General features: G+C 35.9%; 1 protein-coding gene and 1 non-coding gene across 2 annotated transcripts; both read right to left on the bottom strand.

The window, feature by feature from the left end:
- Positions 1 to 452: 452 nt before the first annotated feature.
- On the bottom strand, positions 453 to 10,131 carry LOC113509514 (chymotrypsin-1-like). The gene is made up of 6 exons (XM_052902134.1): positions 10,083 to 10,131; positions 7,690 to 7,873; positions 5,139 to 5,385; positions 2,885 to 3,031; positions 1,923 to 2,021; positions 453 to 652 (listed from the first exon to the last, which is right to left on the bottom strand). The coding sequence occupies exons 1-6, from the start codon at positions 10,129 to 10,131 to the stop codon at positions 557 to 559; spliced, it is 822 nt and encodes a 273-aa protein (XP_052758094.1). The 3' UTR covers positions 453 to 556.
- Trnal-cag (transfer RNA leucine (anticodon CAG)) lies at positions 9,192 to 9,275 on the bottom strand. The gene has a single exon. It is a non-coding gene; the product is annotated as a tRNA-Leu (tRNA).
- Positions 10,132 to 14,983: the final 4,852 nt, after the last annotated feature.

Raw genomic sequence — 14,983 nt, 5'->3', positions numbered from 1 at the left:
AGGAATTGTTCGGATTGATACCTGCTGCTGATTTTCACCACCGTACAACCCGCCACAAACTAAAGTTTCATCCCAATCATCTGGACGAGTGGCGGTCTTCCACCGTGCGTTTTTCAAGGCACTTTCTTCCACGCACAACCATTCTTTGGAATCAACTTCCAGCAGCAGTATTTCCGAACCGATAACAACATAACCTTCAAGAAAAGAGTATATTCCTTTTTAAAAGGCCGGCATGCAATGCCGCTGGTGTTGTGGGTGATCATGGGCGGCGGTAGTCACTTACCATCAGGTGAGCCGCATGCTCGTTTGCCCCCTGTGTTGTATGCACTAAAGGTGTTTTATTAACAATTTTAGTTGATTTTCGTCTAGTATAAGATTTCATGGGAATTGAGTTATAGGTTTTGGCTAGAAGGACTTAGGAATGGTTTAGAACTAAAAAAAAAAATAACGATTTATCAATAATATAATTCTGAGTATATGGTATCTTCGTGTATAACAAAATGCAATCTAATACAGTTACATTAAATTCCAAAATTGCATAGCAACCGTCTAGATCCTAGTGCTTGTTTGTTTTCCGTTTGTTCAGGAACCTGAGGTGATCTTCGTCGTCGTCGTATAGAGTCTTCTCAATCCAACGCATGAATGATTCCACCTTGAAAGGGAAAATAAACCTAATTGTAAAGATTTTAAGGTAGAATTTATGTGATTTTCCCGTGTAGAGCCTACCGCCTTATTCAAGCCACAAAGATTTTTTTTATTTGTACCATCATTATCATATCAGATATTACCTACTGAACATAGGCCTCCCCCTATTATGGGGGTATTGCCAGTAGTTGCCACGTTTAGCATTCGGGCTGGAAACCGCAGGTAGGCTTTGGTGATGTTTAAAAAGGGACCTCGACCATCAAGTTCTCTTAGTTACCTCTTACGACACTCACGGAAAAGGAGATGATAGCCCAATGTATGCCGGGACCACACGGCCATCTCTTATTTTATTTGTGTATAATCATATTTGCATAAAATTATTATATATTAAAAAAAATATGATAAATTGACAAAGATAAGCTTTTATATTTCATTTGGATTATTCTCAAGTTAGGTTTATATAAAAAATGTTGACTTCAAACAGGTTTTTAAATTCAACTATATTTTTATAAAGAGACTACAGCATGGGGTTCTTCAAAACGGGGGTAAAGAGGTTTCTTCAGGGTCGGCAACGCGCGCGTAATACCTCTGGTATTGCGGGCGTTCATAGGCTACGGTAACCGCTTACCATCAGGTGGGCCGTATGCTTGTTTGCCACCTCAGTGGTATAAAAAAAATATAAATTAAAGAATTCAACCTAATATTATAAAGAGGAAAGATCCGATTCCCGTTTTTAAAAATTCTTTTACCTGTCAAAAAGGACGTTACCTGGTTTAAAACAGTCTTTTGTTTTTAATAAAATGGGCTGTATTTGTCTGTGAATAGACTGTATGAAGCAAGAGCGTGTCGCTAGTGTTGTGTGAAGAGGGGAAAGGGATTATTAGTGATGGGTACATTTATCCCCATTGCTGGCAATTTACCTGTCAAGTCGGAATTCCACGTGATTAATTCTATTTAAATCCGTCACAATGGGCTAACTGACCTGATTTCATCCTCACCCATCCATACTGATGCATTGCCAATGTATTCCGATAGTGCAGGCAGAGTTTTTAGTGGAGGGATGATAGGTGAAGATGAAAAGGCAGATCTATTAGCTTAACGTGATGAATACACCTGGAATTCAACACGAAGGTTTCTAGGGGAGACCACGTGGAGGACCACCTGGCAGGGTACATTGCTGGCAATGGGGCTGGTAATCCGCATTACTAACAGTCCCTCCGTGCAGGCGGGGTTACCATTCCATTATCATTCTCTAAGGAGTGTCGTACGCAACTTACCTTAGTATATACATCAGGTTTGCCTCTAGCACAGGGTATGCCCCATGATACTATGCCGACTTGTCGACCTTCACGCACTAAAGGTCCACCGGAGTCGCCCTGAAATTCAAATAATGACAATAAACTCTCTTGAAAATATAACACAGCGCCCTCTAGTTCGGAACTAAGCAGAGCTTGTTCTATGGGTACTGTTGCGGGCTTTTTCTTGGGTGAAAATGGCATGGTATCCCCGCCTGCGCTATCGGTATACACTGGCGGGGTACCAAAGGCAAGCCAGTTAGCCCATCGTGATGAATTCAACGATAAATTAGTCACGATAGTTTCCAAGGGGAACCGCGTGGAGGTCGACTTGATAAGGTATATTGATAGCAATGGAGACTAACCTCCCCATTGCTAACAACCCCTTCCCCCCACTGTTGCGGGTTGTATTGAGACGACGAGGTTTGTGAAAATGTATATTTCTAATGCCGAGCCATTATATGCTCTATTAGGTCGACCTCCACGTGGTTCTCCCAGGAAACCATCCTGAACAATTCTTGTTGAATTCGTCACGATGGGCTATCTGACCTACTTCATCCTCACCTATCATGCTTCACTGGTGCCCCGCCAGTGTATACCGATAGCGCAGGCGGGGATACCATGTCATTATCACCCATTAAAAAAAATGACTCGATTATAACTGACAAAATTAAGAGGTAAAAATGATATTATATCCCAATTACAAATATAGGAGAAATTAATACAAAACTGGTGGGGCGATACATTGACCTAGTACGTGCAGTGTTTAATTAACAATTATTAAATTTCTTAGTAAACCAACAATTTTATTATTGTACATCACGCATGAACATAGATATGACTCCATAGGTACAAGTACAGGTAATGGTTTCCACTTTTGTATGTCACTGCCAAAGGCGAGAATACCATTCCATCTTCATCGGTAAAAATACTCGGCCACTTACATGACATGCGCCTTCTCCGGCTTTGGTCAACGCACATATCTGCGTTTCGAATACTTCGTTGATATTCTTGTGGGCCTCCTTGCACTCCTCGTAGGTGATCGCCTTTAGATCCAACTGCATGAGATCATTGGGGAGTCGCCCTGGGTACTGGACATAAAAATGAAATTGAATACAACTTTTTTGGAATCATCATCATCATATGCCATAAATGACCATTGCTGGACATAGACCTCCCTTTTTTTTTTAATTTATCTATGACCATGGATACAAGTCCTTCAGTCGCAGACATAAATGATATTTACAAAAAAGAGAATAAAGTACAAATTACTAGATAAAAACAATTAACAATATTGATAACATAAAAAAATTTTTTATTTATTTATTTTTTATTATACACAAAAAATTACAACATATATATAAAATTCTCGTGTCACGGTGTTTGTTATCAAACTCGAAACGATTTTTATGAAATTTTGTGTGCATACTGGGTAGGTCTGAGAATCGGCCAACATCTATTTTTCATACCCCTCAATAATAAGGGTGATCCTCCCCAAAATTTTTTTTTATTTTTTTAACAAATTTTTCCATTTTTATTTTATTATGATTTAACATTAAAAAATACACACAACTTTTCATTCACAAAATTTCACTCACAAAAATTTCCATCGTTTTACGATCAACCCCTGTCTTTTAATCGCGATTTTTATATTTTGCAATAAGTGGTAAAACAACGTTTACGGGGTCAGCTAGTAATATATATAAAATAAAGATGTACAACAGGGGAGCTTAACTCTGTAAGAGTTCTCTTCCAGCGAACCCTGAGTGGAAAGGAGCATTAGCGGGCAGTAGGCAGAACGAAACGTTCACAAAGATAAGATGGGGAAGAGGAGTTAAACAGTACTGTTAAATTTTATCTACAGTATTAGTAATGAAGTTAAAAAAAGGCGTAAAATAATCTTCGTTGGATAATAAATCTTGAACGCGAATAGACCTCCCCTCATTGGGAGGTCTTTCCAGTAGTTGACGTTGTACATGCTTGGCAGGTAGATTGGCAACCGCAGTTCGTCTTTGCCTATCCTTTGACCATTAAATTCCCTTATTGTCCTCTTATGACACCACGAAAAGAAGGGGTAGCCTATTCTACACAGAGACCATTCAGCGATTTTTTGGAATAGGAAATGGTAAATAAGCTGACATTCCACCTGATGGAAAGCCTTTTTACAAAAGTCGATTGTTTGGGTAGCTCTGTCCCATTCGTGTTTCTACCGTGAAGTAGGTGTGTTTGCATGGCTGTGTTTCGATTTGAATGGTGGGATATGACGTGAATTTACAGGGTACAAAGGAATAACATCTGAGTCCTCAGGAATGGTAACGCATGGGAGGTATCATGGTCGAAACAGTATACTCTGTTATGTCCATGGTACTGCTCATGTCTATAGGCGATGGTTACCACTTTCCATCAGGTGGGCCGTCAGCTTGTTTGCCATTCTAAGTTGTATAAAAAAAGCCATAACATAATATACATAATAACATGAACAGCATTATGGACATTCTCACAGAATATACTCTTGGTACTCTTCATGCGTTACTATTCCTATGGACCATGGTGTTGGTTTCCGTACCCTGTAATTTCATTGCTACTGTACACCAGCTAACTGTTGCTGATTGGGGGGAAAGGGATTGTTAGAAATGGAGATTGACACCCCTATTGTTAGCAATATACCCTATTAGGTCGACCTCCACATGGATCTCCCTGAAAACCATCGTAAACAATTCTTATTGAATTCGTCACGATGGGCTAACTGACCTGCTTCGACCTCACCTATCATCCTTCACTGGTGCCCCGCCGGTGTATACCGATAGCGCGGGTGGGGTTACCATTCCATTATCACCCATTAAAAAAAAAACCGTTGCTGATTTGGGTATTTTATATTAAAAACATTATCTTTTCTTGAAATTTTGGAGAAATAAAATTTTCAAAGAAAAATGGTAAGGGTTTAAAGAAATTTGGGGCAATTTTATGGGCAGTATAGATGTTTGTAAAACGCATATTTATACCAAAATACAGGAAAATTTATTAAAGACGGTAGTAAAATAAAAGATGGTATAAGAAAATAACTTAATAAATTTTGTAAAAATGGGATGGAGAAGGTTACAAGCTATATTTATTTTAGTCAAGAAACATATTCCGATCACCAGGCCGAAATTGCAAGTAAAACCAAATGTAGGTATATATTTAAAAAAAATCACTTACAGATGTAGTACCCCAACCAGTAAGTTTCAACTCTTCTCCCTTCTCCACCGGTTCATCATTCAACTCTATGGCGTCAACTGTGCTGCTGAACTCAATTTCCTCATCAGTAAACAGTATTGCTATGTCATTCTTGATGACATCATCATCGTAGTTCTCATGGTAGACGATTTTCCGAATGCTGTAAGCCTTGCCGCCGGCCCGAAGCATGTTTGTACCAACTACGGCTTTGAAATATATGGGCCTCGCTCTGAAATGGATAAAGTATATACATTTTATTAATTGCATAGCTGTGTTTCAGTTTGAAGGGTGCGATATAGCAGTAAATTTACAGGCTGGTAAAGGTGTTCCTGACGGACCGACAGACTGACTTTCAGACAATCCCTATGAGGCTGGCATAGTCACTCCGGTGTACTAAAGCCTCAACAAAAATTTGATTAAAAAAAATTACAGGCTACATAGGCATAACATCTTAATCTTCAGGAATTGCAACGCATGGGGGGTATCATGGGTGAAACAGTATACTTTGTTATGTCCATGGTACTGCTCATGTCTATAGGCGACGGTTACCACTTCCCATCAGGTGGACCGTCAGCTTGTTTGCCATTCTAAGTTGTATATATAAAAAAAAAAAGATTCATTCTTGCTACGGTGTTTTAGACAGATGGTTAACGGTGATATATTTTTGAAAAGTTTTAAATACATAGTAATACGGAGCACCTAATTTTCATTTTGACGAAAGGAAATTTCTTTATATTTTTAATAGTATTTATTGACATTATAGTTTTTTTAACAGTATTATTAATGTTGTGCGAATAATATTTTCGTATCTGCAGATGTTATTTTAGTGTTTATTAATAAATTTGGTGGATGAAAGGCAATAAAAAGGCAATAATAAATTAATATATTTATAATATTAGTAAGAATTCATCTTTCTAAGCGCCTGAATAATATTAATAGCTATAATACTCCAATAAACAACATTGCTACAGGCACGACCTAATAACTAAATACCAGGAATATTTACTTATTTTTTTTATTATATTATAATGCTTAATTAAATATTGAGTTTTATATTATAAGACCTTTATATAGGTTTAATTGAAACTAAATATCTTACATAGATCGTCTTTTATTTAATAGAGGAGTTAAGAAACTTCGAAATAATAGAAATAATAAATAGGCGTGCATGTACGAGATGAGTATATTTAAGTGCATGAAATCTGCGATGTATCCTTAATTTTTTTTCTAACACAGAGGATAAACAAGACAATTTTCTTACAAACTATGTTAGTAAAAAAAAAAAAAAAAGAAAAGCAAATTGATTGAAATTAATTAAGCAGTTCACCCAGACGTGAGCCAGCCGACTAGATCAGCATCTGAATGAAATGGCCAATTATAGGCGAGTTATATTTCTCGCCTATTACTTATAGATTATAATTTTCAGAAAATTTATAGCTAGAGTCATTTGGAATAATGTAAGGGTTCCAAGGACAAATCATACATCCAAATCTATTAAAGCATTTAGAACTTTTAATGAAATGAAGAAACTTTCATATATACAGTCGTTGTTTGGGCATTCCAGTAAATATTATTTATTTATTTATTTATTCATTAGTACAAATATGTGTACATGGCGGACTTAATGCTAAAAGCATTCTCTCCCAGTCAACCATAGGGAAGTGTCAGAATACTCGAATGCGGTACTACTAATTATTGATATACATACATACTAAAATTACATATATAAACGAATAAATATATATAAATAACAAATATACTTACACATATATGACATATACTATATTATACACGAAATTGAGAATAATATAAAGTACTTATTGCTCGGATAAAAATAAAAAGTGAGCGTGAACGCTTTTTTTGAAAGACGGTTTAGTCGGTAGTCTCTTAATGGCATCAGGAAGCGGGTTCCAGAGTCGTGAAGAATGTAGGAGAAAAGAGTTTGAAACGTAACCAGTACGGTGAGAGGGGAAAGATAATTGGAGAGTATTATTGGAACGAAGGTTATGTTCGTGAGTTTCAAAAAGATAATGGAATTTACTCCTTAAGTAGTTAGGAGACTGGGGGTTTTGAAGAAGAGTGTAGAGAGTACAAAGAGTTCTAACGTTTCTGCGTTGACGAATGGAAAGCCACTTGAGCTGAGACCGATATAAAGAAATGTGATCGAATTTGCGGAGGTTGATGATAAAGCGTATGGCTTGGTTAAGGAGACGGTCCAGCTTATCGAGAAGATCTTCATTAAGATCTGGATAACACACATCAGCATAATCAATAATCGGAATAATAAGTGCGTGAACAAGATTAATTTTTGTAGCGATAGGCAAAAAGTTTTTAAAGCGATATAAGGAGCGTAGCGTAGCAACAACTGAGCGACTTACCTCCGCAACTTGATGTGACCAACTGAGTGATGAGTCTATGTAAAGGCCAAGATCTTTAACACAAGTTTTTAATTTTATAACTAAATTGTTAAATGTGATTGGTGCCATTGTGTTAACATTAAGTTTAGCTAGTAAGTATAGCTATTTAGTATTACCTTTGAACGCAGTGGGCTGCGGTGAGTATGACCCTCGGGGTGACCAAAGAGGCACCACAGAAATGCCAAACGCCCCACCACCTCAGCGACACTTGGTAGGGAACGCTGCCGTTCGGTGCCTTCGTACCCCCCACGATTCGTTCCCATTCATCTTGGCCTTTGGACGAGTAAAATTCTGCTGACACTGAAACAAATATAAGACTTTGTACAGTTTGTAGCAATAGAATTTAATAGGGGAAGAGATTTTTAGTAATGGGATAAAACAGCCCCATTCTTATATATTAAATCACAATATTTTTTTACAACACAGGATGCAAACGAGCATGCGGCTCACCCAATGGTAAGTGACTACCGCCGCCCATGATCACCCACAACACCAACGGCATTGCAGGTGTGCTGCCGGCCTTTTAAAAAAAAAGAAAATGCTCTTTTCTTGAAGGTTATAATGTCGTATCGGTTCGGAAATACTGCTGCTGGAAGTTGATTCCAAAGAATGGTTGTGCGCGGGAGAAAGTGCCTTGAAAAACGCACGGTGGAAGACCGCCACTCGTTCAGATGGTTGGGATGAAACTTTAGTTTATGGCGGGTGTATATTTTTAATTTGTATTATTCAATATATTTATTTATTTATTTAATACTTTATTGTACACACTAATGGTATATACAAATATGTCAGAGGTAATCAAATGTACAAAGGCGAGCTTAACTCTAAAAGAGTTCTCTTCCAGCGACGCTCAAAGTGGAAAGGAGCATCAACGTCAGCGAGTAGAGCGGTGTACAATATTGTGACAATTTTTAAACAAAATGTGTATGTCGACCAAATAGGCGACGTGCTGAAGAAGGGCCAAATTAAAAGTACTCGTAACCGGCGAGCGTGTGTGAAAAGATTGATGAATGCTCAATGACATTTGGCGTTCCATTGTTTCTGCCTACCCTATTGAGAGACAGGCGTGACTGATATGTATGTATGTGTATGTTCAATATATTTTTTTACAAATGGCGAGCTTAATGCCATATGGCGTTTTCTATCAGTTTTTGTATTGATTTAATAAGGAAAATTACTGTATTTTGTTTATTTATTTATATATTTAACTCTTTATTGCATCAAAAATATAAAAATAAACAATGATATATAAAAAATTCAAGTAAAAATACAGCAGTTTAAAGTACAGATTAAAATATGTATAAAAAGGTACAAAAGGCGCTGTTAATGCTAGGGCAATCTCTCACAGACAACCTTTGGTTAAAAGAGAACAAATAGAATTATTTTATTTATGAATTACTAAATTAAACAAGACATATGCTCCTGTTTACTAGAAAGCTTAGTATATAAAGAGTATATATACATACTTGCATCATATAAATATTTATATATCTTACTATATGTAGAGTTTAAAAACTAAGGTGTATAAAAAATGCAATTATAAAAATTATACGAAAAAGAAAAATATTACTTTTTGTTTATAATAAGTTAATAAAACTTAAAATGAAAACAAAAAATATGTCAGAAGAGGGATTCGAACCCTCGCCCAGAGAACTGGACTGCGACCTGAACGCAGCGCCTTGGACCGCTCGGCCATCCTGACTTATGAATATTTTTCGAAATTATTCATTTCTTGCCGCAGTATATCATAAAATAGGTCGTGATTCGTGACGTCATTAGGTAGATACGACTGACAATCTTTTTACTGACAATGTATTCCGATATAATATTAATGCTAAGTTATACGGTCATAATTTATAATGTACTGGATTGTAATATTAGTACATTAGTACATGTATGTGTACATGGCGGACTTAATGCTAAAAGCATTCTCTCCCAGTCAACCATAGGGAAGTGTCAGAATACACGAATGCGGTACTACTAATTATTGATATACATACATACTAAAATTACATATATAAACGAATAAATATATATGAATAACAAATATACTTACACATATATGATATATACTATATTATACACGAAATTGAGAATAATATAAAGTACTCAATATGTAATATGTAAGGACACGGTACATGTATGAGTATTTTTTATTTAATAACTAATTTTTTACTTATTTTCGTCAGTTATGCAGCCGATAACAATGACACACTGAATCATTTTTAATAATTATAGGTTTTTTTTTTTGATGGTTGAAAATGGTATGGTAACCCCGCCTGCGCTAACGGGATACGCTGGCGGGGCACCAGTGAAGGGTGATAGATGAGAATGAAAACAGGCCAGTTAGCCCATCATGATGAATTCATCGGGAATTAATAATGATAGTTTCCAGGGTGAACCGCGAGGAGATCGACCAGGTTGGGTATATTGCTAGCAATGGGATTCTCAGTCTCTATTACTAACAATCCCTTTCCCCCCAATTAGTATTCATTAACAAAAAACTTACCTAAAAACGGTAGAACAAATAAAAACACAAGAGACCGTAGTGCCAACATTTTTCCTGAAACAAACTGATTTTTGCGAAAACTTACATAACTTTTTATAGCGGGTGCATAATTATCGTTTTGTATGCAAATGCATGCATACGTCATAATGACATGTGATTTAGTATTGAACTAAATAACTATGCTGATACCCCTACATAGTTTTCAAATCGTCTCACGTAATGTTTGTAAAATACGCATTTTAAATTGTTTCAAATTTCACAGTCTATTTGATATAGCGTCGACCTTCCATAATAGGGCACACGTTAGTCTGCGTAATGAAGTCCCGGGTTCGAGTCTCGGTCGAGCAATTTAAGACAACATATTACACACATATCACACATTACCAGAGGGAGACATTGTACAAAAGTCGTTTGCTTGGGTACCTCTGTCCCATTTGTGTTTCAATCGTAAAGCAGTTGTGTTTGCATGGCTGTGTTTCAGTTTGAAGGGTGGGATACGGCGTGAATTTATAGGGTACAGAGGAATAACACCTGAATGCTCAGGAATGGCAACGCATTGGGGGTATCATGGGCGAAACAGTATACTCTGTTATGTCCATGGTACTGGTTATGTGTACAGGCGATGGTTACCACTTTCTATCAGGTTCAGCTTGTTTGCCATTCTAAGTTGCATATAAAAAATGTGAATTTAAATAAATACTAAATGTTACCGCATTATAATTTTCTTTTTAAAATCGCTTATTATTCCTTTTTTAAAACAGAATCGAACCCAAAAAACCTGTGCAAAATTATAAAACCTAATTCAAATTGACACTTCTTACCATGCTATTACGTGACACCATTGCACTCAGGATGTGGACAATTTGCCGGCAATTTGAATGCACCATATCGGCACATAGCGCTTGCATACGAAATCGTCGTAATGAATTGTTGCATGCATGCGTTTGAATGTTGAATTCTTAGTTGTGAAATAGGAAGATTCTGGATTGGAGTTCCTATTTCAAAATTTAAAAAATATATTTCTCTAATCTCAACACTTTAGAATGGTCGCACCTTTTTGGATTATTATTTATTAATTGCCACAACGAAGTTTGAATGATAGAATATGCCTATTAAAAAAAAATAGACACTTTCGAAGTTCATTATTCGAAGTTTAAAATTTGAAGAAGAAACTTCGAAAAATTCGAAGTTTAAATTCAGTAATAAAATATGAATTTATTGTAATATTTAAAAATAATTTCGTATTTTTTGTCATCATTATCACATTCTTCTCTCATCGTGTCACTTAATCTCTTTAGACGATTTATAAAAAAAAAATTATATATAATAATAATAATAATATTAAATAACATTCTAATAAACATTTTATGAATATCAGATCGGTAATTTTAAAGGAATCGACGTATAAAATAAAATATGTTGATTGATTGAACAAATTTAGTAAAAATAATTAAAACATTGTATTTAAATGTATGTAAACCAGAGGGAGACTTTGTACAAAAGTCGATTGCTTGGGTACCTCTGTCCCATTCGTGTTTCTACCGTGAAGCAGTTGTGTTTGCATAGCTGTGTTTCAGTTTGAAGGGTGGTATACAATGGTGGTGGCGTTAATTTACAGGGTACAGAGGAATAACATATGGGTCCTCAGGAATGGCAACGCATAGGGGGTATCATGGGCGAAACAGTGTACTCTGTTGCGTCAATGGTACTGCTCATGTTTATAGGCGACGGTTACCACTTTCCATTAGGTGGGCCGTCAGCTTGTTTGCCATTCTAAGTTGTATAAAAAAAATCTCACGAAACCACCACATTTAATTGTGACCAAACCAATTGTTTTAATTTACAAACTAACTTACAATTTACATGAAAAGGTTTGCTGGAAGAAATCTCTTATTAGAGATAAGCTCGCCTTTGTACATTATGTTTCAAATGAATTGTGGTTAACATTGTATTTTGTGTACAATAAAGAATAAAGGAACTAAACCACTCAACCGATTTTAATAAAATTCCTATGAATCTAATCTGTAATTCCTTTCAGAGAATAAAAAAAATTTCCAAATCGGTTCACAACTGATGGAGTTATAAAGTTATAAACATTAAAATAAATATACAACCGAATTGAGAATCTCCATTTTGAAGTCGGTTAAAAATGCACCTAACAGGCAGATCTTTTTTCATTACTCTTTTTTGAAGTTGGTTTAAAATGCGAAGTTAACTGAGACATCGCCTCCAATCCAACTTATTCTCGCTTGTCATAAGTCCAGGTCGCAATGCAGATCTGAAGTGACGGCGCCAATGTCAGCGATTTTATTGCATTCGGATGCGTGCACCGCGCCTGCGCACAGTTATAATCGACGTGTGATCACGGTATGCCGACACACTGCCACGGAATACAAATAAGCAGAGTTTACTCCGCAAAAAAAAAAAACAGCAATTTCAATCTCTTAAAATAAGTAAAAGGCATCGATGATCGGTAAGATGTTTCTTCGAAAAATTTGATTTAAATATATTCGAAATTTAAAATTTAAATACATTTAGTATTTGAATTTTAAATTTCGAATCGTATGCGGCTTTGTAATAAGTTATCCTTTATGTTAAATTAGGATATAATTAGGATAGAGCATCGAGCCTCAAAAATGGATCAACTTTTCGTTAGCTAATTGTCAAATTAGCTGACTCGTTTCGTAAAATTTTATAAATAAAATGATTTTTTTATGTTTAATGTGCAGAATTTTTAAGACAAAATAAATATAGAAGTTATAAAGAAATTACTCATAATTATTTATCATTCAAAATTGTAAGAAAAACTTGTACTTGGATTTTTTTATGTGACTTAGAATGGCAAACAAGCTGACAGCCCACCTGATGGAACTGGTAGCTGGAGTGGTAACCGTCACCTATAGACATGAACAGTATCATGGACATAACAAAGTTTACTGTTTTGCCCGTGATACCTCCCATGCGTTGCCATTCCTGAGGATTCAGGTGTTATTTCTCTATACCCTGTAAATTTACTGACATACTCCACCTTTCAAATCGAAACACAGCCATGCAAACACAACTGCTTCACGGTAGAAACACGAATGGGACAGAGGTGCCCAAGCAAACGACTTTTGTACAAAGTCTCCTTCTGGTGGAAGTAGATGGTAAAGATTATGTAGAAAAACAGTTAAAGTCAACTAAACAGCACTTTGGCTAAATTTTGACAGATTTTTTTAATGGTTATTATTACATTGTATTCTCTCGCTATTTTTTAGAATAATATAAATTTGAAAAAAGGTTTCGTAACAACCAGATTTCTGTATTGTAAAAAATGGCATGTGCATTACAAAATTAATACGAGACTAATAGGAGAGTAAACCCTATCGATGGAAAAAACAATCATCAAAATCGATCTAGATCTGGCAACGTAACCATATTTTATTGATTTAACATTTCGTCCAGAAAATCTTCAAAAATTTTGTAGTTATCATTCCTCGATCGGATTTTTTATTTTAATGTTTGTATACCTTTTGCCTCGTATCTCTTGTTAGTAAATATGTATTTCTAAAGATCAAAGATGTATGGTATTTCTAAACATCAACAATACAAGCAAACAGTATTTCTGTTAGTTTGTTACGCGTTGTGTAAAACTGTACAAATGTGGAGTCGATTTTTTCATATTGTAACATTTCTTGTGATTATTGTTTGTAAGTATAATTGAAAGTTTATTTCACAGAAAACAATTGTTTTTAGAATAGAATAGAATAGAAATAATCTTTATTACAATAGATTTGTTTACAACCTCTTTTAAATCGTATTTTTTTTAAATCTACTACTGTTCGTAATGTTGTTATCTGCTGAGAAGAAGAGAATTTACCAGAGGGAGACTTTGTACAAAAGTCGATTGCTTGGGTACCTCTGTCCCATTCGTATTTCTACCGTGAAGCAGTTGTGTTTACATGGCTGTGTTTCGGTTTGAAGGGTCGGATATGGCGTGAATTTACTGGGTACAGAGGAATTACACCTGAGTCCTCAGAAATGGCAACGCATGGGGGGTATCATGGGCGAAACAGTATACTCTGTTATGTTCATGGTACTGCTCATGTCTATAGGCGACGGTTATCACTTTCCATCAGGTGGGCCGTCAGCTTGTTTGCCATTCTAAGTTTAATGTAATTTAATTTAGTATGTTTTATTAAACATAACAACATCTGGTTTTATTTTGCGTAAGTCTATATCGCTGGTTAGTCGATTAAAGAATAAAATAATTAATACTCATCTATAAGTAAGACATCGCGTATTATACATATAATAAAAAAAAAAAAAATACTGTTTAGTTGATTAGAATTACTTCGTTAAGTTTCGCTACCATTTGTACGCTTCGTACTGCTATTTTTTTTAGTGAGTGATCGCCCATTAAAAAAAAATCCCGTCTGCGCTAAAGGCTACGCTGGTGGGGCACCAGTGAGTGATAAGTGAGAATGAAAAGGCAGGTCAGTTAGCGCATCGTTGATGAATACACCTGGAATTCAGCACGATGGTTTCCAGAGTGACCACGTGGAGGTCGACCTGACGGGGTATATTGCTAGCAATGAGACGTGGTAGTCCGTATTACTAACAATCTCCTCCTCCCTACTTACCTACTAGTTATTGTTTTAGATATATCTCTAATCAAATGCCAGTTCTTCGAGTGTCTCGACGATCCTGGGCGTGATCCTGAGGAGGGGCCACTGGTAGACTTACAGTTTACTTGGTTGGGAGCGCTGCAGTACATACACGGTGAGGGACATAATATACGTTGATTTAGTTTCTTTTGATGGAACTTAAAAATTTATACGACCAAAAATTTGGCTCAACCCTTAGATTATATAGATAAAGAATAAAGCCTCAAAAACGGGTCAACTTTTTGCCAGCTAATT

Source organism: Galleria mellonella, unplaced genomic scaffold, assembly GCF_026898425.1.
Source record: "Galleria mellonella isolate WM207_F2 unplaced genomic scaffold, CSIRO_AGI_GalMel_v1 utg87, whole genome shotgun sequence".
Taxonomy (NCBI): Eukaryota; Metazoa; Arthropoda; class Insecta; order Lepidoptera; family Pyralidae; genus Galleria; species Galleria mellonella.
Note: the sequence above shows the minus strand (reverse complement) of the source record. Positions and strands in the feature narration are given on the sequence as shown.

Excerpts from the sequence above, each read along its gene's own strand:
- LOC113509514 (XM_052902134.1), bottom strand. The coding sequence starts at position 10,131 with ATGTTGGCACTACGGTCTCTTGTGTTTTTATTTGTTCTACCGTTTTTA. Across the intron at positions 3,032-5,138 it reads CTGGTTGGGGTACTACATCT|TACCCAGGGCGACTCCCCAA; the intron begins GTAAGTGATTTT and ends TTTTATGTCCAG. Across the intron at positions 2,022-2,884 it reads CCGGAGAAGGCGCATGTCAT|GGCGACTCCGGTGGACCTTT; the intron begins GTAAGTGGCCGA and ends TTTGAATTTCAG.